The sequence below is a fragment of the Gambusia affinis genome, linkage group LG08, assembly GCF_019740435.1.
Source record: "Gambusia affinis linkage group LG08, SWU_Gaff_1.0, whole genome shotgun sequence".
Taxonomy (NCBI): domain Eukaryota; kingdom Metazoa; phylum Chordata; class Actinopteri; order Cyprinodontiformes; family Poeciliidae; genus Gambusia; species Gambusia affinis.
This window is the reverse complement of record NC_057875.1, coordinates 7943251-7964301: the sequence shown is the minus strand read 5'-3', so window position 1 is coordinate 7964301 and position 21051 is coordinate 7943251. Positions and strand designations below refer to the sequence as shown.

The following is a 21051-nucleotide window of genomic DNA, read 5'->3' as shown; positions in this document are numbered from 1 at the left end:
ATTCAATTTAGTTTATATAACATTTATTCACAACAAGTACCATCTCAGGTCATTTCACATATAAATCAAACTTTGTTCAATTTATTTCAATTACGCTCTTCTTTCAAATGTAAAATTGATTTATTACAGACCACACAAACCATTGAAAACATAAAACACAGTATAAACAGAGATGTCTTATTTTTTATGATTAGAAACTAACAAAAAGGGACCTATAAATAAAGATTGAGAAATGCTGTTTCTCTTTTCTACGATCTGTTTCTGATTGCACGACACAAGATGAGTTTTCTCCTATTTAATGCTGGTTAGGGGTAGAATTTCATATAAGTTTTGATCTTGTAACCATATCAAAATTATCCATTAAAATATGCACGTTTACAAATACTAATAACTGGCTAAGTGTCCACTAGTATGTTCCAGAGAAGCCACGCACTATTTGTAGCCCTCAACATGGTTGTGGCATAACTCATCTGAAATTTTAAACCAGTTAGTTTTTTGGTACAGGCCTAGCCTTAAACATAATCTCCAACATGCCCATAGGGTTGAGGTCAGGGCCATTCATCATGGTTAATGGAGGCCTCCTTTAATCACTCCAAAAGCATTTCTAATACTTGTCTGGGATCAATGTTGGAACACTTAAGTTTTACCCATATAGGTTATAATTTTAGATGGAGACAAAGACATTGAAGGGAATCGTCTATTTTCATTTTTCCACCCACTTTATACAAAGTCTTGGCTGTTTAGTTTCCTAAGTACAAATTAAAAAGAGTTTTGGCATAAAAAAAGCTGACTAATAAGTTTCCCAAAATGGCCTCGACTTCATTGACCATTTATAGTTTATGAAGGTGTGCAATCGCATTTTTTTAATGGTGACCTCAAAGCCATGACCTCAGTTCCGGTTAAAAGTTAGAAACTATGTTAAAAAGTCAGGTGTGTGCCAGGAAGTCAACCACTTTAAATTAATTCTATCCTTTCTAATAGAAAGAGTGCTCAAATACCCTGCCAAGGTTATGCCAAGACATTGTTGATGGCTACAAAAAGTGTGCAGTAGTCCTCTGAAACTTATTAGAAGTCAATTAACCCAAAATAGGCCAATACATTTGAACTTTATGCATATTTTTGACCCTGTGTGAATTAGAGAAAGCTGGCACTGAAGACAAACCTAAGCACACAGTGTTGTTTTTAAAATTTATTGGAGCTGGGATTTTTTTTTTTTTTCATCCTTCCCCTCTAGAAAAAAAAGGTCTCAAATGAAACACTAAAACCCTAAAATTTCATGCCATACTTTTTGGTCAAGAACCAGTTCCTGACTCCACCTAAAATCTCAAATAATTTTCTAATCACAGCAAGAATCGATGTAATTGTCAGCAAATACTTAAAGTGTGTCGGGCAATATAGTTTGCACATAGTTGTTTACAGAAAAACTTAGAAAAAAAGAGAGCTGCATTTTCTTAAACTGAATTTGTTTCTCATCTTCAAGTTTCTCGTCTGCAAGCTATTCTTATGTTCTCAGTCCTTGCTCAGAAAGTTAATCCACAGACCACAGTCATGGCTTTTTCACGCTGGGAGGTCAAAAAAGTCAAGTTTTGCAACTTACAAGGTCCTTGTCCACATGCTGGTGATAGGACACAACCAATCTTCCCTTCTGTCAGTCCTAGTTCATGAAGAAAAAGATGATTTTGGCGCCAAGATGCTTTCAGTAAACCAGGCACGGTTCTCTGGCCTTGTGTCTGTCAGGAGGAATCTGTCGAGACTGCAGAGCAGATTGTAAAAATGACAGCTGTTCTCGATTTCAGCCAGATATCTAATCTGCATGGTGGACTTAGACTGACAGCTAACACATCACTCCTTAAGGATGATACTTTTCAGAGGAGTCTGTGTTTCATTTCTCCACTGCTGGCAAATGGTTGAAGCAATTATGCCCACTTCATCTTAATGTAGTCTTTCTTTCTTCTGGTAGGTTGTTTTAATGAGTCTCTACCAACAGCTTCAGATCTTTAAAAAAAAAAAAAAAAGTCACCCTGTTTGATTAAAAATAAATTTATATTTATATTTTTTCTTTTAAGGTGAGACCCTGTATGGTGATTTATGAACAAGGTTTTAATTTTTATAGACATTAATTTTGCTCAGTTAACTTTGTGCCATAACTTAGGTAATTAATTAGGGTATACAATTATTATGACTAGCACAATGCAGCTGCAGCCCAAAGGATTAGATTATTAAGAGCAGACATGGCAGACTTTAAACATTTGCAGAAGATCCTGTATATCTGCATTCTGCTCGTTTAATCACTGGTCAAGTGCCTATTATATCTTAAATATGAAACAGTTTTGTTAGAAGTGTGTTTCAAGGGCATTGATTCCTCCCTACATCATCTTTGAGTTTGAACCTGCATCACCAATGTTAAGAACCAAGGGTCTTTTCACATAATCAGGGAGGATTAAAAGCAAAGGCCCAAGCAAGTTGCTGAACCCTGAGTTGAATATAAGACAAGATTATGTTGTGGTTGTGCTATGCCTTTCAAAAATGATGCACTGATACATTTAAGGTTTTAAAAAAAATTGCTGTGTTTAATTTACGTTTTACAGATATTCTGTCCTCTTGAATCTCACCATCTTTGTAACTGTAAGTGTTTTGTGGCATTAGCCTGCCAGCATTGTACATTTAATGACTGAAATGTTTAGAATCCTTCTTTGGAAAGTAGCTCAAGCTTAGTCAGACCTAGTGGTGAGCATACATTGATTTTCAAGTCTTATCACAATCTGTTGATAAGTCAAAATCCAGGTTTTAGGTCCTGGACTTCGACTGGATCCTCCTAAAACATTCATATGCTTTTCATCTAAACAATTTGATAAACTCTGGCTGAGTTATCCTGAAGCACCCTTTCATCCTACAATCAATTGACCAGCTTATTTGTTCCTTTAAAAAAAAAATGCCTCCCCATAATATGTTCTTACCATCACAATGTTATAACTTGTGGGCAGTGAGTAGAATAAGGCGAAGGAACAATTTTCCCTTCAAATGTTGCATTTTGAGAGGAAGCAAATCTATTAAAATTCTCTGTCATCTGCCTAAAACAATTTTTATCAAATGTTTACTTTGTCTTTGCGTATACATTGCGGCAAACAGCAAGCACAACTCCTTATAGCAACAAATGTTTGTTCTCACTATTATTGTCTAAAGACCATTAGTGTGGATTTCATGAATAAAGGTGCTTCTCTGATTAATGCTCTACTTAATAGTCAATTCTGTTGGATGTCCATTATCTTGTTAGGCTTACAGGTGTCTTACACTTTTGCATTTTGTTTTATATTGTAATGTTATTTAAAATTTCTCGACAACAATCTTTAAAACTTGCAGAGAAAAGATGTATTTATACTAAGAATAAATAGACACATGAGGAATGTCTCTTGTTCTGTTTTAGAGTGATTTCTGAAGGCAGTTGATTCAAAATTAGATTTATTTAGGGGTAAAATACCCTGAATGTTTATGTTTCTGACAACTAATTACACTTTTTCATTAAAAAGAGGTTTGAAGATTGTCTTGGTGTGTGGATTATTTTAATAACAATTAAAAATATTTCCAAATCTGGAGTACTGTGTGCATCATTCCTTGCTTACCCTTCATTTGTTGTCTGTCTCCATGTGGTTGGCTGGTTGATTCTGATTGATTACCAATTAATTATCACAGCCATCTATAACACTGTATCTGTCCCACTCAGCTCTTCTTTCGTGGCCCATTTTATCTGTTTTCTGTTCTGCAGTTTAGGACACTGCAGTCTGAGAGATACATAAAGTTATATTTGATGTCTCTTAAAAAAAACACAATCTCCCAAACTCCCTTAGCGGAAAGATCAAGAATGAATTGAATCTGCAGCCCCAACCTGAGCCAGTTTATTACCTCAGATAGCATCAACTGAGTACTATCCTCAATCAGGTTGTGAAGATTTAGATTCTGTTGTCTATTTGGTTTTGAGTTCCTTGATTTTGGGTGTATTTTGCACTTTAGTCCGTTCTTGTTTTTAATCTGCTGCTTAGTGATCGTTTTGCTCATCTCTGAGCTTCCCCGAACAAAGAGATCAAAAATGTATCTGAAGGAAAGTATTAAAAGGGAGGGAATATTGCAGTGGATGAAATCAGATTCTTAATGCATAAAGATTTTGAACTGCAATAAATAAAACAGAAGCAGAGGATGTCCAGGATTTTTCACCAGCTGCCTGTAAGAGTGATGATGACATAAAATTGTAAAATGACTTTAAAATGTTAAGTGAACCCACAGTCCAGTCAGTTGAATGTAAGAAATGGAAACATTTTAGCGCAATGTGGAAGCAATAAAAAAATGGAAATATAGTCTGAATGTCATTTCTGAACATTTTTCTCAGGGTATTTGCCACGCTGACCCCTTTTTTCTTTATTCATGAGCTATTGCGTCTTAATCAGACATCAGTGACACGCAACATCGTAAGTGGATTTCAGATGTGTGCACACAAGTTTCATACAATAAGATATCTTCATATGCCTGGTTAGATTAACTTTTGTTTGAATTGAGCTAGATTTCTTCTAAGGTTTTGGTAATTTTCTGCATTGTGTGCTAACAGCTAGAAAAAGGAAAACTACCCTAGGCATAGTTGTTGAAATAATGAGCTACATGTCAGCATGAAGAACGCTGAAGAGGCCAGGTGCCTGATTATTATTCACATCTTAGGATAATTAAAATTATCATGAAGATCAAAGACCCTGAATTAAAAATGTCTGACTAATTTTTAGTTTTATTTCCACAGCGTTTGCTAAGTTAATGTTAACAGTGCACTCGCTCAAACAAGCAGGCAGACACACTACACATATCATATAGTTTTGGAAGTACAACTTGAATATTCTAGCTTTAACATGTATGATCTACAACATACATATGGCAAGTGATCATTCAGTTCAAGTATGATATATGAACTGTGAATCTTCCATAATAGGGAAATACAAGAAGAAGATACAAGAAGATAGTTAAACATAGCCAGAACTATAATTAAAAGCTAAACTAAGACAAACAAGGCTGAAAAAGGACTCATGTTTTATTATGCCATTATCAAGTCTGAAGAGGATGGTAAGAAATGTAAAAAAAAGAAAAGTAATAATAATCTTCAAACTTCACCTTTAGAAATGCTTTTAATTCTTCACTTCAAAGATGGTTTTAATTTACTTACCTCAAAATAAAACAAAATCAAGTTATTATGTAACATAAGTGAAGTGACTGAAAAATACTACTGTATGTATCTCCATGTTTTTAAAGCTTTAATTACCTTTTAACGATTTCTTCAATGGCCATTTTATGATTAACTTCTGCAAATCATTTGAGGGGACACTGAGGAAACATGGGTAAGGTGATTATGACTTTGTGCTCACAAGATAGATAGATAGATATCAATATTTCTAAAACAGAATAGAGGAAAAGCATCTGATCCAAAACTATTCTTAATTTCTTTTTTATGTGAACAATTGTATGATTAATGATGTAACTAGAAATAAAGTAAAAGTTGGAATGATTTATATTGGAGAGAATCTCTGCTCTGAATTCAGTGACATGATGTCAGTTACAGACACAACCAGCAGAGGGAGCGCTGCACTTAGCTCTACCATGCTGTCCGGAAGAACAGTGTAAATATTGTCGTGACGTTTATCCACCACCATCAGCTGCTTTGCCCCTGCAGCTTAAAACAGCAGTGATTTTTCCACCCCGGGATATCCACTTTGATTCCATCCACATCTCTTTTTGTTGCTCCTGTCTCTGATTCTCTGTATCTGTTCCCGACCCGCTTGATTCTTGTCCCTAACATGCAGAAAAGAAAGAAGCCTGAACCGATCCAGCTGAACCCGATTCCTGATGGAAACACTATCAACGGAACAGGAGCCTCAGAGTGAGTGTCCATCAATAATCTACTACTCGTATTCAGATTCTTAGCTATGACCTAATTATGGAACATTGATGACAGCAGGGAATTTCGCGTGTGTGCGTATAAACTCCAACCTGAGACTCTGCTCCAGGCGAATGTGCTTCAATCTGATTTTATTGATCTATGCTGCGCTTCCTGTAATTATCAATTGTTATGTTTTAATATTTTAAAAAGCCTAGCAAAAGTATTTTCAGAACGCTTTTGTAAAATGGTCATACAGTCTTCAAATCTGGTGTCTGTCTTTAGTTGCACCTATTGATCAATTTTACACGTTTGTTATCTGTTTAATTGTAAAACCTAGCATTAAATGAGTTGAATCACAATCACTATTAATTTAAAAGGTATAAAACTAATATATTTTTAAAAGTTTTTGTTAGAGTTTTCAATAAATTGTCTCTTTTTATCTGAATTTGTAACAAAACAAATAAAACAAAGTAAAGGTACAAGAGAATCAAAGAAATTGATTTCCAACCTTCATCTGACCCAAATTATATAAATGTTGCCTGAATTTATTTCCATTTACATGGGTATTTGTTGAAAATATGTGCCTTGAGTTAGTGCACAATTAAGCTTTAACAGGTATTTGTAAAAAGAAAAAACAAGATTTTATTCATCTGTATAGGATCTCAATAAATTACGTGTTTTATAAATTTGTTGCCAATCATTTTAGAAAATTTTATTGGTAGTATATAAATAGTTTACATGTAAAGTTAAAATATGCTACATAAAATTAAAAATAATAAATTAATAATAATAAAATAGTAATATCATCATTAGCATCATGCATTAGACAATGTAAGTAAACAATGAAGTAAAAACTAATGCTACCAATACTACTTATGCCACTTCTGTTTCCATAGCACAATGACAGCAAAAACAATTATTTTATAGGTAGAACTGTTAGAGCCCTGACTTATCAGCACTGTTATGAAGAGAAGATTAGAAAAACACTTTGAATGTGACTTTTGTTCTACTTTGTTCATACTTTAATTGGGGGAAAAAACAGTTAAAAATATGTTGTTTACCATTTATTCCCAATATAATCACCACTGTATGTAAACCAGAGCTCTCCAGAACCATTTGACAGGGCTGTGCAGCAAAAGCAGTATGCTAAATAAAATGTGTTTATAGTTTTAGTCTCTGCACCTGTTTCCCACCACCTTTTGGCTAGTCATAATAACGAAGAAATAAAACTGTTGTGACACAAAGCCCAGCTTTATCGCATGAGGAAAAGCTTGTTTCAGTGCTGCTATGAACTGAGATGAATATTATGTAACATGTTTACTACTGTGAGGCTGCTTCTGCAACATGTCATCCAGGACAAAATATGTTATACTTTTATCATTAGATAAAACTTCTGGAGACAGAAATGTATACGTATATTGCTGCATATGAGCTTTAGCTTGTCATTGTTAGAACCTGCTGATAATAATATGGTGTTTGGTGAGAGGCTAACATTCCTGCTACTGTGGACAAGCTGCAACAGGATGAAGGGCAATAAACCCTGAAGAGGAACCTTGAAAGTGTGGAATCTCTTCATTCATAATAGGACTCTATCACACAGTACAAACTTCAACTTTAAAATATCTGTCGAAATCTATCAATAATCGCTTGGCTGCTTTAGTCTTTACTAATACCAGCTGATCAATTTGATTCTTGTGCAACTTGTGACACATCAAATCCCCAAATACAAATGTAAAAAATTATCAGTTTTTCCCTTCAGTTCTTTAAAAACTAAATTCTATGCTGCTCTATTGTCTGTCATTTTTTAGTGAATAGAAACCACACCACTGCAGAGAATCTTTAAATTTTCCTTGAAACAAAATTTGAGAAACTTTTCGGCATAAAATTAGGTCTCTCTTTACGTGCAACCTTGCCAATAGCAATAGATGTGTTGGAAATGAAAATCAGATGTCTGCTGTTAACAGGACTTTAAAAAATTGTTGGGGCAAATAATTTACTATTTAATAACTTCATGTAGTATTCAATTTGGCTTTACCACCTGGTTTTTGTCTCTGCAGGTTAACTTCCTAGTTGTAAAGAAAAAAAATAGTTAGAATATTATGATGGTTAAAATCTGTGTATTTAAACTACAGAAAATTACTTTTCCCATGTCTAAAAGTTCTTTACTGCATCTCTTTTTATAGAAATGCAGTATATAATATATAGTATCTATTCGTAGCATCGGAATTGAGGTTGTAATAACTACTGTTTTGAATGTGTCATTGTTTAAAAACATGCATTTCAAAACATAAGCACATTGCTGTGGATTATTTGGAGCTCCACAGGGAACCGGTTGCTGACACCAGACAGCAAATATAATGGTGGTAAATAGGCTTAATTTAATGATGAGCTGCTTCCCAGAAACCAGACCATTACAGCCTGGTGAAGAAAAGGATTGCCCATATTATAGTCGGCCAGAAGCTTTCACAGTGTGAAATGGCTGCCGGTTCCTGCTGCAGCACACTCAGAGACCCACTTTATGTTTAAGCCAAGAATGTAATATTAAACCAGGAGAGATGATAGCAAGTCCATCATAAACTGGACAATGCTGCGACTGCATTGTGGTGGTTTGCCCTGATAAAATAAGTAAAATGTTTTATGGTCAATTGAGATTAAGATATTTAATCGCAGAACAAGAATAATGTCCAGAGGAGTCAAATGGATGCTTTTAGACATAAGAACATTGTGCAAGCTGTCAAGTATGATGGTGGCATAATAATGCTGAGGGTCTGTTTTTCTGCCAGTCATACATTTTTGAGTTGTCCTCAAATCATTACCGAAATGTTCAAAACAGTTGTTTAAGCAAGACGAAAATGCCAAAACATCAGAACTGGATTTGGAATGGGTTGAACATTCGTGAACTATGCTTTAAAGCCTATTTTGTGCCTCAGAATGAACCAGTTCTAATCAAGAGGTCAAATTCTCCCAGAATTTGCAAGAAGCTTGCTAATGTCTGCCAAAAGTGTGTGAACGACTGTGTGAATAATTCTGTCCATCTGGATATCAGAAAAAAAAAAATCTAAAAATGTTTACCACCAAAAATCTTTTAGGCTGTGTAATCATTTCTCTCTGAAGAAGAGTTTAGGCAAACCAGATGTGAATGTAAACATTGTACCCAAGTGTGTATGTAACTTTGTCCAACAGGTGTACCTTCTCTAAGCAGGAATAAAAAGGCATGTCATCTTATCTACACAATTTTTTGAGACAACTTACAGAAACATTTTTCTCCTTAGCTTAATGTTCTGCTGGATGTCCTTGGATATTGTGTGGATTGCAAACTAAAGCCAGCTTCCGCCTGAACCTGAAGGTGGGGGGTACACTGCACATCTTGAATGGAGTGTGTTTCTGGCTGGTACTGTTCTCAGTGTCTCCCCGCCTCCTCCACCTCCAGCTCTTGTGAAACGAACAAACGCCCACACCACCCACATCCAGCTGAAACACAGCACCTTGTCTCCATGGATATGCAGTTCTACTATCAAAAAATAAAAGCTCTTAACCCTCTCTGTTTTGCATGGGGCTGAGTGGAGAGGAGCCTGTGCTTCTCTCCGCCAGCTGCTCTCCAGCGACTCATGATTTACTTAGTGCAAAAAAAAAAGAAAGAAGAGAGTTCATCATCACTGAGCTTAATGAAAAGCGTCCCGTCTCTACTTCAGTCTTATTTCATGCAGATTGGGAGCTTTGTCTGTGCAAATGACCAGGCTAGAGGTGATTTCTGCTTTTGTTGAGGTTGAAAATGTATCATTCTGCTTGTTTTTATTTTTAAAAACAAAAAAATCTACAAAATAGGGTGATCTGTAAATTTTATCTCTTAAAATTTGCATTGCATTATTGGGGTTTTATGTAATAGACCACTAAACCTGTAACCAACTTTTTGTCCTTTAAGCAAAACTTAACACTGTATACCCACCGTGGACACGCCATTCTCACTGTGTGTGAAACATGGTGATTGCAGCATGATGCTTAAAGGACGTTAATTTTTTGCTGGATCTTACATGTGACAAGGAAAAGGCTTCATTTAGAGAAAGTGAAAACACCCCTCTTAATGTCATTGTGGCTGCAGAAGACAAATAGTTAAAAGGGTAGGAATTCTTTTGTAAGATATTAGAAAGGTCATTAGAGTTAAAATGCCCTCATTTTAATTAGATCATTAAAGACACTTTGTTCCATCCCTAAAGGCATTTAAGTGTTTTTATTGGAGGAGGAAATCACAGATTATGCAAACATGTGATTTTATGGGGGTTTTTTCTTCTGTTTTTTTTTTTTTTTTTTAGAACAAACTTGGAGGCTTTGCAGAAAAAGCTGGAGGAGCTTGAGTTGGATGAGCAGCAACGAAAACGCTTGGAGGCCTTCCTGACACAGAAGCAGAAAGTGGGAGAGCTGAAGGATGATGACTTTGAGAAGATCTGCGAGCTCGGCGCAGGCAACGGAGGCGTCGTTTTTAAGGTCTCACATCGACCATCCGGTCTGATTATGGCCAGGAAGGTGAGCTGCGTGTGTAGTGTCAGTGAAAAGGCTGCTTGCTTGAACACTGAACTTAATTTCCAAGAAATGTGCCAAAAAAAGAAAAAAAACTCTCCAGGTTTCTTCTTTTATAGCAACTCAGCACATTCAGAATGAGTTAACAAAAACATGGATTAGAATACACTACTAGTGATTTTCTTTTTTATCACAAAGAAAGTTATTATTATCATATTATGGTAGGGAAACTTTCATTCTATGTGTATTCTGGTTAGATACCCTGTAAGATATCAGTGTATGTGTAAAAAATAATATTTATTTATTTCAACGTAACTATTAAATCTTTTAAATCTTCTAAAATTGAGTTTCCATTGCTTGAAGCTGATGTTTTCACTCCAAAAAAAAAGCAGAGCACATGATTTCTCTCTTAGCGTCGTCTTCTGCTGCGTGTCCTTGGGCATTGTGTGGAAGCAAACACTTTTCTGGCCTATTGCATAAGAACAGTGCTTGTTTTCTCCAGCTCCTCTTGTGGGATGGGTTCCTCATGCACACAGTACTTCACTAAAGTATCCATACCTCTCAAACCTTTTAATGTTTTGTCATTGTAACACAAAGTAGTGCATAACTGAGAACTAAAAGGAGATGATACATGCTTTAACATGTTTTTATAGATAAAAAAACGTAGCCAGTACTTTATAGATCCACCTTTTGATGCCATTTTTTGGTCTCTATATCTAGCAGCTCTGAAAAGACTGTGATTTTTGCTAAATAGCTCAAACTGAGATTGGCTGGAGAGGTTGTGTACGCAACAACTTTTACCCTGTTCTAATGCTTAAATATACTTTGATCAATAGTATAGCTTTGGCTGCATGTTTATTTTTGACACTGTTAGATAAACACTTATTATTAGACATTTTATTAATATTTGTTCCATAAACAGTTTTTCAGAATTGAATAGTGGGTCTTCAGCTTCTCCAGAATTATAATGGCCTTTTTGGCCGCTTCTCTGATTAACGCTCTTTAATCTTTGAATAAATTGGGCCTGCCTTTCAAACATTTTGATGTGGTTTTAGGACCAAAGCCAGACCTATTTGATGTAGTTTTTGGCTTGTCCCTTTATAGAGTTTGTTCACTAATGTTCCCGATCAAAATTCTGAGACATTCACAAAACACCTGCATTTACCTGAGTGTGGATAGTTACCAATGAAGTTATACTGAATTTTATTTGGGTTGTCAGAGGAAAGAGAATTAAAATGAATGCTCAATGCACATTTCAAGTGTTTCCTTGGAAATAAGAAAAAACCATGAATGTCATTCACTTAACCATCATGCTCTATTTTGGTCTGTTAAATAATATGCACTTAGATTTGAGGTTGCAATTTCACAAAATTTGAGAAAAACTCAAGAGTGATGGAGTCTTTTGCCAGCCACTGTACTAGAAGCTACTTTTTGCACAACATTAAGTGTCCGGAAAAAAAAATACAAGGCTTTGTGAGGTAAAGACGGAAATTGAGACAAATATAGCACCCAAATATCAAAAAGAAGTTCTGTAATGCATTTTTTTTTTACATCTAACCAAAATTGTGCCCTCTGTTCCAGCTGATCCACCTGGAGATTAAGCCAGCCATCAGGAACCAGATTATCCGGGAGCTGCAGGTGCTACATGAGTGTAACTCTCCGTACATAGTGGGCTTCTATGGTGCGTTTTACAGCGATGGAGAAATCAGCATCTGCATGGAGCACATGGTACATTTTTTCCACAGACTGCTCTGCACATTTATCTCAACCTTTAAAACTGTTGAACTCTCTATCTCAAATGAATAGCCTCCTTTTTTTTTTCTCTTTCTTTGTGGCTTCAGGATGGTGGCTCTCTAGACCAGTCACTGAAGAAAGCAGGCAAAATCCCAGAGGAGATTCTTGGCAAAGTCAGCATTGCTGTGGGTAGCTCCAACACCTCTCCCACCAATTTGATCCATTTTAAGTCTATGAAAAACTGTTTTCCTCTGATTACTCTGAACCAAAAAGAAGATTTATATTGCAACACTAAATAATTTGTAAGTGCGCTGACAGTCCAAAATGTATCTCACAGGTCATCAAAGGTCTTTCCTACCTGCGTGAGAAGCACAAGATCATGCATAGAGGTTTGTTTTGATTCCTGAACAAAGTCTTACAAAGGCAATGTATGTTGGAAAATTCAGATTTTTTTTAAATTGCGTTTTGAAACCTAACATCTCTTTTGAATTTTATACCAGAAAATTTTTTTAATAAATTGTGCCAGTTATTCTTTCTAGTTTTTCTTCTTAGAAAAAACTAGAAGAAAAAACTATCTCATTCTATTTTTGGAAAAAAGTGAGAAACGTGGTGGTGTATATATTCAATGATCAAAGGCGCTGATCTTGAAGAGAGAAAAAGTCACTATTTTGTGGAATCCGACGCCATATTCAAATTTCTGAAGTTAAGTTATAAAGTAAATACAACGGTTTATAATTTATGGATGGATGGAAACAAACAAAGAGGATGTGAGGACAAATGGATAGATTGATAGACAGTGAGATAGTTCAGAAAATTGGAAAAACAATTTTTCCATTTGCTATTTTCTTTTTCCCTATCTGGAAAATGATTGGATCAAATTCCTAACTTTTAGACTCTGTAGAAATCCTGGGGATAAAAATGATTCTTTACTCAGAATGCATAAAGTACATAATCTCAACTGAAGGGTGAGGGAAACCATGCTATGGTTTATATATGGCTTGTCTAAACCTGAGGGTTTTAACTTGTATTATTTGTATTTTTAATTAGTCCTCTTTGTCCCAAATTTAACATGCAGTAATGATATAATTATCTTTGATCTTGTAAACAGCATGATTGTTATGGACCGATCACAGGGAACTGAGTAAAGTTAAACTCTGAGGAAGCGCAAATTACAAAACAAAACAGCATTCCATGCAGATTTTTAGATTAGTTATCAATTAAAAATCATCCTGCACAAGTTTATTCTGGGGCTGCCTATTCTTTGCGATTGATCAATATGTACTATGGATGGTTCTCTCAGATGTCAAGCCTTCTAACATCCTGGTGAATTCCCGCGGTGAGATCAAGCTGTGTGACTTTGGTGTGAGCGGACAGCTCATAGACTCAATGGCCAACTCCTTTGTGGGAACTCGCTCTTACATGTCGGTGAGTTCTGCACACAAATAGTAGAGAGAGAGAGAGAGATAGATAGATAGATATAAATATCTATCTATAGATATATATATATGTGTGTGTATATTGCTCCACCAGAACATATTCCTAAATGAATATGTACTCACTAATCTCAAATAACTGATTAAATCTGATGCGCGTTGTGCAGCCAGAGCGTCTGCAGGGAACACATTACTCTGTTCAGTCAGACATCTGGAGTATGGGTCTGTCTTTGGTGGAAATGGCCATCGGACGCTTCCCTATCCCTCCACCTGATTCCAAGGAACTGGAGCAGATCTTTGGATTTCCAGTGGAAGGGGAGGCAGCCTCCAGCGAGTCCCCAAAACCGTGCCCCCCTGGACGTACAGGCAGCTGTAAGTGTAACACGGCAGCAGCTCCTAAAGAGTCTTGGAATGTCCTTCACTGTTGACGTTAATCTTCATCCATTCATTTATTTTCCTGCTTAGCATGTGGACCAAACAGTAGACCACCAATGGCTATATTTGAGCTACTCGATTACATAGTTAATGAGGTGAGTATGTCTGCCGTATTTAGTGTTGTATGTTTATGTCCTACCCATTCATAAATCTTAATTTGTTTTACTTTCATCTTTAGCCCCCACCAAAGCTCCCTGCAATATTTAGCGCTGAATTCCAGGAGTTTGTGAATAAATGGTATATAAGAAATCCTTTTTTATTTTACACTTTCTGCTATGAAAAGCAACACACTTGACATCACTGAACAGCTCTGCTGAAAAGCATGATTTTCTTTCCCTTTTGTTGCAGCCTGATTAAGAATCCTGCAGAGAGAGCAGACTTAAAGCAGCTGATGGTAAGTACAACCCGAGATTATGCATGTCAATGAATTCAGAAATTATGAAAAAGTTAATTTCCATTATTTTTTGCACGTTCCACTTTCAGGTGCATCCTTTTATCAAACAATCCGAGGCAGAAGAGGTGGACTTCGCCGGCTGGCTCTGCAGCACCATTGGACTCAGTCAGCCTGCGACACCCACCCATGGCACCAGCATGTGAGACTGTCGACTGCAGAGCCATAACCAGACCAATCAAAAAGACGTTTTGGTTGCTTTTTATTATTGCTAAGTGTTTCCAAAGTAAGCAATGTGTTAATCTTACAGGTGCATCTCAATAAATTCAGAAGTTATGAAAGGTTAATTTCCATTATTTAAGTCATGAAGTGAAACTTAGACTCATTACACAGAGGAACATGTTTAAACACTTAAGTCTGATGTTTATGGATTACAGCTGATAAGAACCCAAAATTATGTTTATCAAAAAACTGAATATAAGACAAGAGCATGTCTATGCACCATTCAGTATGCACTCAACACTTGAAGAGCTTTTCATATGCGGCTCTGAAGAGGTGTTTATGGAATCCAGGTTACTTTAATAGCGATTTTCAGATCATTTGCATCGTTTGGTTTGATGTCTCTCAATGCTCTACAGATTCTCTGTATGGTTTAGTTCTGGTTAGTTTGCTGAGCAGTCAAACACAGTGAGACCATGGTCATTATAGCAGATATTAGTCCTGCTTTTAAGCTCATCAGCAGACGGAATCATGAAGTCGTTCAGAAATGTTCCTGGTTGATGGCTGAGATGACCTTGGAACTGTAGAGCAGCTGCTTCCTGTTCCACTTCTAGGTTTTCCAATGCAAGTAAAAATCTACATTTTTTGGGCAGAGTTGTTAAGGTAGTACCAATTAGACTGCTGAAATTGAAGTTGCTCCTCCTGACTGATCTCCAAATGAAATGCAAACTTTACTTCCCTCTAAAGACCTGACTTTTGAATTCAGTCCTTTTTATTCCATCTGTGTGGAGGCTTGTGACTCCAGCTGCAGTCCACACCTTGTCAATCTCCCACAAGACTTTCACTTTTTATGAATGTGCTTTGAACTGGCACTTTGAATAGCTGGTAACTTCAGAAATTCAGTCCCTTTATAGTCCAATGATTTATTTTCTACAAACTTAAAATATATTATGTATAATGTATCAAGTTTCACTTTAATTGCTGAAATAAGCATTTGTAACATTTTGAGATGTACCTGTAAATCCACTGTACAAACTTGCATACAGAAATAAATTGTGTACTAGACAGCTGTTTAGGTCATCTTAAGAGACCTGATTGAAAAGCCATCTTTTTGTAACAATACAGCCATGTAAAAATACTGCTGCTAAACCTCAGCGCTTGACATTCCTCCTCAATCATATACAACACAACCGTTCTGCTCACGTAATGTGCTGAATTGGTATGATTAAGCCTTTTTATCTGAAGGAATGTTTCAAGGTCTATTGTCAGTTGCACCAGGGTTAAAGGGTCACATCCTACTTCTGTATGCATAGACAATCATTTCTCAGAGAAAGTCATGAAAGAATCTTGGCCAACCTGTGTATTTTGAAAACTCTTAATGCTGATGTCATGATTTATTGTGCATCCCTTGCCCTTCATCCACTCCACACAGCTTTGTTGGCTTTTGTGATATGTATCTTGTGAATTAAATAGTTTAAATAATACTTCTGACTCATATTTGAAACAACTGATTTATTTTACTGAACTCCAGTCTGTGTAGATTTATGCCTTGGGTTTAGCAGGGGCCTTCTTTGCAGGCCTCTTCTTGGGTTTCAGCATCTTAGCCTTGATCTGTGAAAACAAGATAATCAGTCAACCTCATTTGGTTTGTAATATTCCTCCCATCTCCAGAAGATTTTAAACCACTAGATACTTACAGCAGGGTCGTGCTTCAGGATGGCATGACGTCTTGCTGTCTTGGCGTAAGGGTTCAGTTTGAGCATTATCTTCAAATTCTTCAGAGGATTCTTCTTCAGCACTCTGCGTTTGATCTTCTTACTGCAACGGGAGTAGTAAATGGTTAATTTGACTTATAAATGCAACAAAGAATTTGTAATTTTTTGATATGCTCAGGACTTCCAAAATAATCAGGGGTCAGAAACACGGACCAGAAGTGGGAGATCATCATAGCCAAAACAAGGTTACAAACAAAAAACTACAAAGTACATACTTAGGTGCACGAAGTGCTTTCTGGATCTCCTCACTCTTCAAAATCCTGCTCAGATCTGTGTTTGTCATCTTGTGCATTGGGAGCCTGAAAGCAAGAAGCACCAATAATTAAAACCAACAAAAAAAAAAAAAAACACCACATCTGATGGACAAATTTCATTTTGAACCAACTCAGAACTTCAGCAAATATCACAGAGTTCAAAAACACGGACCATGAAGTGGAAGCTCATCACTGAGATACATGAGAACATATACTGCTGTACAGGTGCACACCACTAAACTAGAATATAGAAAAGTTAATTTCAGAAATTAAATTCAAAAAGCGAATTCTGTAAAATGTGGTCAGTTGGCCATTCTTGATTATTCTAGGTTAGTGGTAATGAAAACCCAAACTGTTTTTTCAGAAAATCATTCTTTGCATTAAACTAATAAATGTTTAATTCAGAAATGTCAACCTACTGATGTAAGCTCATGTATTGTACATTTGTAGCTTAAAGAAAGATAAAGACCATTTACTGGACAGGAGTCAGGTCAACATCACTGTGTAGGCCATAATTTCTTATGAGGAAGTCTTTAGCCTTGTAAAATTAAACTTTACAAACTGAATTTGGGATTTTGTTTAGCTGTCAGTCATCAAAATTAATTGAACTCATTGTGTAGGAGTTTTTAACTTTTTGAATGAAATCACTGAAAAACTTTTCAAATAATTCTCTATTACGGATATGCACCTGTATTGATGGGTTTTTTTTAAACACTCACTTGTAGTCAATCTTCAGAGAGGCTGGTTTACGCCAGGTGCCGTACAGCTCATCCAGCTTGCGGAAAGCACTTTCGGTCCAGATGCAGAACCGTCCGACGTGACCACCAGGAGCGAGCCTCAGAAGGTTCAGCTGGTTCACATCCTGCAGAGTGATGCCTAGAAATAACAAAGGGGGGAATAAGAACATTTATTTTCAAAAGTGGATGGTTCTCAGGATTAGGATTGATATTCCAAATGAATTTATAGTCATAATACAGAGATTCATAAAGAGTATTTCATCACCACTGCTAACTACTTTTATTTAAACCTGTGGAATAGGTGAATCTGGTAAGTCTCTATGGTAAATGCAGTAAAACTCACCTGGAATATTCCTGAAGGCTTTGGTTAAACCAGCGTCTTGGTTGTAGACGATACACGGACCTTTGCGCTGGATACGCCTGCGGTTCCTCATCTTGCCCTTACCAGCACGCATGCGCTGAGAGGCGTAGACCTACAAAGAACATTTATGGTAATTAAGAAAAATACACAAGCTAAAAACATGTAAAAAAAAAAAAAAAAAAAAAAAAAAAAAACATCTTCTTAGTCATAAAAACAAGTATAAAATATCTATTTTAAAATATTGAAATACTGCATGTAATCATAAACCTTTGGCTTAATGTCACATGAACTAGTAACACATTCTCTAATGTGTATTAGTGCTAATATTTTGTGAAATTTGTACTTACTACTACAAAACAATTAATCAAGGAGAAACATTTGTAGCATTAACTCAGCTCTTTAATAACTCTATCACTGTATTTTCACATTCTAAGGACATCCAAAAATCTACAGACCTCCAACTGACAGAAAAATGCATTTTTTGAATTTCAGATTTTACATGTACCTTCTTGATATCGTTCCAGGCTTTAAGCTTCTTCAGCAGTAGCACGGCCTCCTTGGTCTTCTTGTAGCCCTCAACTTTGTCTTCAACCACCAGTGGGACCTCGGGGATTTCCTCAATACGATGACCTGATCATCAAAGGTTTTATGTAATTGAAGGACATATAAGTAACAACTGCTGGGCAGACTAACACCTGAACTTGCTCAGAGTTTATCATTCATCAATACCCTGTGATGGCTTAATGACAGCAGGCCACTGTCACCATTCACAAGATCAGACGCAAATTACACCATCATAGCAAGGTAACTGTTCAGCAAAGACAATCTGACCTAGCTAAAAAAATAAAGCTGTTACTCCTCTGGACATTTTTTACTTTTGGGAGACTTACCCTTGGACATCACAAGTGCAGGAATGGCAGAAGCAGCCAGGGCAGAGCAGATGGCATAGCGTTTCTGGGGTGTGTTGATCCTGCGGTGCCAGCGGCGCCAGGTTTTAGTGGGGGCAAACATGCGACCACCACGACACATCTAGATCCAAGTCAAGAATCATCCACCAATAAAGTAAATATTAACCTGTCTAATACCTGCTCAGACTCAAAGTTCACCAGTCATCTGTGCCAGTATATGACAGCAGGCATACCGTCACTGGCCACAGAGTCAGACGCAAATTACACCATCACAGCAAGTCCCAATTTAGCTGTTAAAGGTATGAAAACAACAAATGAGCTCAAAACAAGGATACGTTTCCAAAAGCTCCCTGGCCAGAGCGGTGAGTACCACCACCTCTCACACGAGGGATACGGGCCACAGCTCTTCCTGTTCCCCAGGACTCTGCACTTGTCTGGTGGCCTGAAAGATTCAATATAAACACAGTTACAAATTATGGAAGCACTTTATGGTGAAAACTAGCCCAACTCTGAGATTCATAACTATCGTTTAACAAAAGAATTGTTTTGACGTTTTGATTGAATTTGAACACAGGTTTTGTACCTGCTTTGTCAACTTGCAATTTTAAAGTAATTTCTATTTTCTACTCAGTTTGGTATAATAAATATAATCCACTAACAGGAGAATGTTGTCATGTTTCCAAAGGTCCAAATCAAAAGCAGTCTAGTAACCAATGCAAAATGGTCACAACAAATTAGTGATAAAAGATGTTGCTTAAATTTGAGTTTTTATAATCATCAGCAAAATTATTCAGAAATAGTAAAACGGACATGAAATTGCAAAAGTAAAAAATTTACATGTGAATGCAAACAAAAAATATGTATATGTATCAAATGTGGGTACAAATTAACGTCATCCAACAGAAGCAACTCACTGGGCAAAAACTGAACATCAATTGTATGATGGCTCACCTGCCAGCTCGCTGACCGCATATGGCTGGCGGTTGTTTTTGCGCATGTTGGTGTGCACAAAATTCACAACATCAGGGCGAATGGGGGCCCTGAAGACAGCAGGCATGACTACATTTTTGCCTGATGATTCTCCTTTGTCGGAATACACCGAGATGAGGGGTCTGGCACAGGCCTGAGAATGTAAAAACACATCAGATCACACATAAAATTAAACAAGTGTTTTAAATTTAGCTTTTAAAAAAATATTCAAATTAAGTTAATATTCTGTTTCATGCTACAATGTTCTTCATTAGTGGTGTTGCGTTGAAAATACAAAGTGGAATACTAACGACCTTGAACTTCTGGCAGGATATAGTAGTGTTAGAAGTGAATTAATTACTTAGGCTAATTGTTGATTGCTAACTTGGGTTTGAGCTTTTCACACACTTAAACACACATTTTAGCGTGGTTAAGTCATAGTGAATGGGTTTATGCCACTTCACATTAACCTATTTATTTTGACATAGCTGTAGAAAATGTTAGTTAATGTGAATTATACTGAATTAAGTTATCTTACTGACATTGGATGATACTTAAGCAAATTGTTCACGTGACATCGTAAAATCCTGAGTTACTTTGAACATGCACTAAGGACTATTAAGATTGTATGTAGTTAGCAACTACTAAGACAAACTCAAATAATAGTCACCAACAGCAACGTCAGTTTAATACAATAGCTGCTGCAACAGACAACACGTGTAAGTCGGAATAAGCAGTCGTCCAAAATGGCTCCTCGTGTTAGCTTCCTAGTGACTAGCATTCAATTCTGCGATCAGATTTATGTAAATATTAGCTTCTTTACCAGACAAAGTGCCAAACAGTTAGCAAAATATGTAAAACATGCTAGAAATACACATGTTCTGCACCATATATATTGTAACATATTAATGATTTCTCACCATTTTCGATAGATTTTTTCGGCTCGCCGGGAACCACGCTCCTCACGGTATGGCGGCCACAGTAAAAAGGAAGTTGGTAACTCAACCCTGATTATATATGCCTCCGCCTATGAGCACAAGACTTCCGCTAAAACAATTTCGGCTACTGCTGGGTTTTAACTATTTTAGGATACCCGATGAAAGTATAAATACTACATAAAAACATATTAAAGTTACTATATATGTTAAATTACACAACAATCATCAAGGAAAGGTTGTTTTTTTTCTTGAAGTAGGGACTAATTTCTTTACACAATGTTGGCGCAATGTCTTGCAGCGTAAACGGAAGTGTCGAACTACTTTACTCTTCAATTTCTCTCAAATAAAAATAATATAAAACAAACAAATATATATATATATTTATATACTGTGTGTGTATGTGAAAAAGAGAACTGCAAAGTCCAGAGACCAACTATTTCTCTTTTCTTACTTTCATTGCTATGACGTGGCCGA

At 36.4% G+C, this 21051-nt stretch overlaps 2 protein-coding genes and 4 non-coding genes across 6 annotated transcripts; 1 reads left to right on the top strand and 5 right to left on the bottom strand.

Moving 5' to 3' along the window:
- Window positions 1-5618: 5618 nt before the first annotated feature.
- Window positions 5619-16119, top strand: map2k1 (mitogen-activated protein kinase kinase 1). The gene is made up of 11 exons (XM_044123715.1): window positions 5619-5908; window positions 10219-10429; window positions 12005-12151; window positions 12265-12342; window positions 12495-12546; window positions 13458-13582; window positions 13758-13962; window positions 14056-14120; window positions 14204-14262; window positions 14374-14419; window positions 14509-16119. The coding sequence occupies exons 1-11, from the start codon at window positions 5826-5828 to the stop codon at window positions 14620-14622; spliced, it is 1185 nt and encodes a 394-aa protein (XP_043979650.1). The 5' UTR covers window positions 5619-5825; the 3' UTR covers window positions 14623-16119.
- Window positions 16120-16127: 8 nt separating this feature from the next.
- rpl4 (ribosomal protein L4) lies at window positions 16128-20652 on the bottom strand. Its single transcript, XM_044123716.1, has 10 exons — window positions 20560-20652; window positions 19622-19793; window positions 19006-19112; window positions 18653-18791; window positions 18268-18392; window positions 17745-17874; window positions 17384-17540; window positions 16626-16709; window positions 16333-16453; window positions 16128-16246 (listed from the first exon to the last, which is right to left on the bottom strand). Exons 1-10 carry the CDS (start codon window positions 20560-20562, stop codon window positions 16178-16180), a joined length of 1107 nt encoding a protein of 368 aa, XP_043979651.1. The 5' UTR covers window positions 20563-20652; the 3' UTR covers window positions 16128-16177.
- On the bottom strand, window positions 16521-16588 carry LOC122836374. Its single transcript, XR_006371519.1, has one exon. It is a non-coding gene; the product is annotated as a small nucleolar RNA SNORD18 (small nucleolar RNA).
- Window positions 16792-16862, bottom strand: LOC122836375. Its single transcript, XR_006371520.1, has one exon. It is a non-coding gene; the product is annotated as a small nucleolar RNA SNORD18 (small nucleolar RNA).
- LOC122836376 lies at window positions 18465-18564 on the bottom strand. Its single transcript, XR_006371521.1, has one exon. It is a non-coding gene; the product is annotated as a small nucleolar RNA SNORD16 (small nucleolar RNA).
- LOC122836378 lies at window positions 18849-18947 on the bottom strand. The gene has a single exon (XR_006371523.1). It is a non-coding gene; the product is annotated as a small nucleolar RNA SNORD16 (small nucleolar RNA).
- Window positions 20653-21051: the final 399 nt, after the last annotated feature.

Excerpts from the sequence above, each read along its gene's own strand:
- map2k1 (XM_044123715.1), top strand. The coding sequence starts at position 5,826 with ATGCAGAAAAGAAAGAAGCCTGAACCGATCCAGCTGAACCCGATTCCT. Across the intron at positions 12,343-12,494 it reads TTGGCAAAGTCAGCATTGCT|GTCATCAAAGGTCTTTCCTA; the intron begins GTGGGTAGCTCC and ends TGTATCTCACAG. Across the intron at positions 14,420-14,508 it reads CAGACTTAAAGCAGCTGATG|GTGCATCCTTTTATCAAACA; the intron begins GTAAGTACAACC and ends TTCCACTTTCAG.
- rpl4 (XM_044123716.1), bottom strand. Across the intron at positions 18,792-19,005 it reads GCCAGGGAGCTTTTGGAAAC|ATGTGTCGTGGTGGTCGCAT; the intron begins GTATCCTTGTTT and ends ACTTGGATCTAG. Across the intron at positions 16,710-17,383 it reads TCTCTGAAGATTGACTACAA|GCTCCCAATGCACAAGATGA; the intron begins GTGAGTGTTTAA and ends TCTTGCTTTCAG.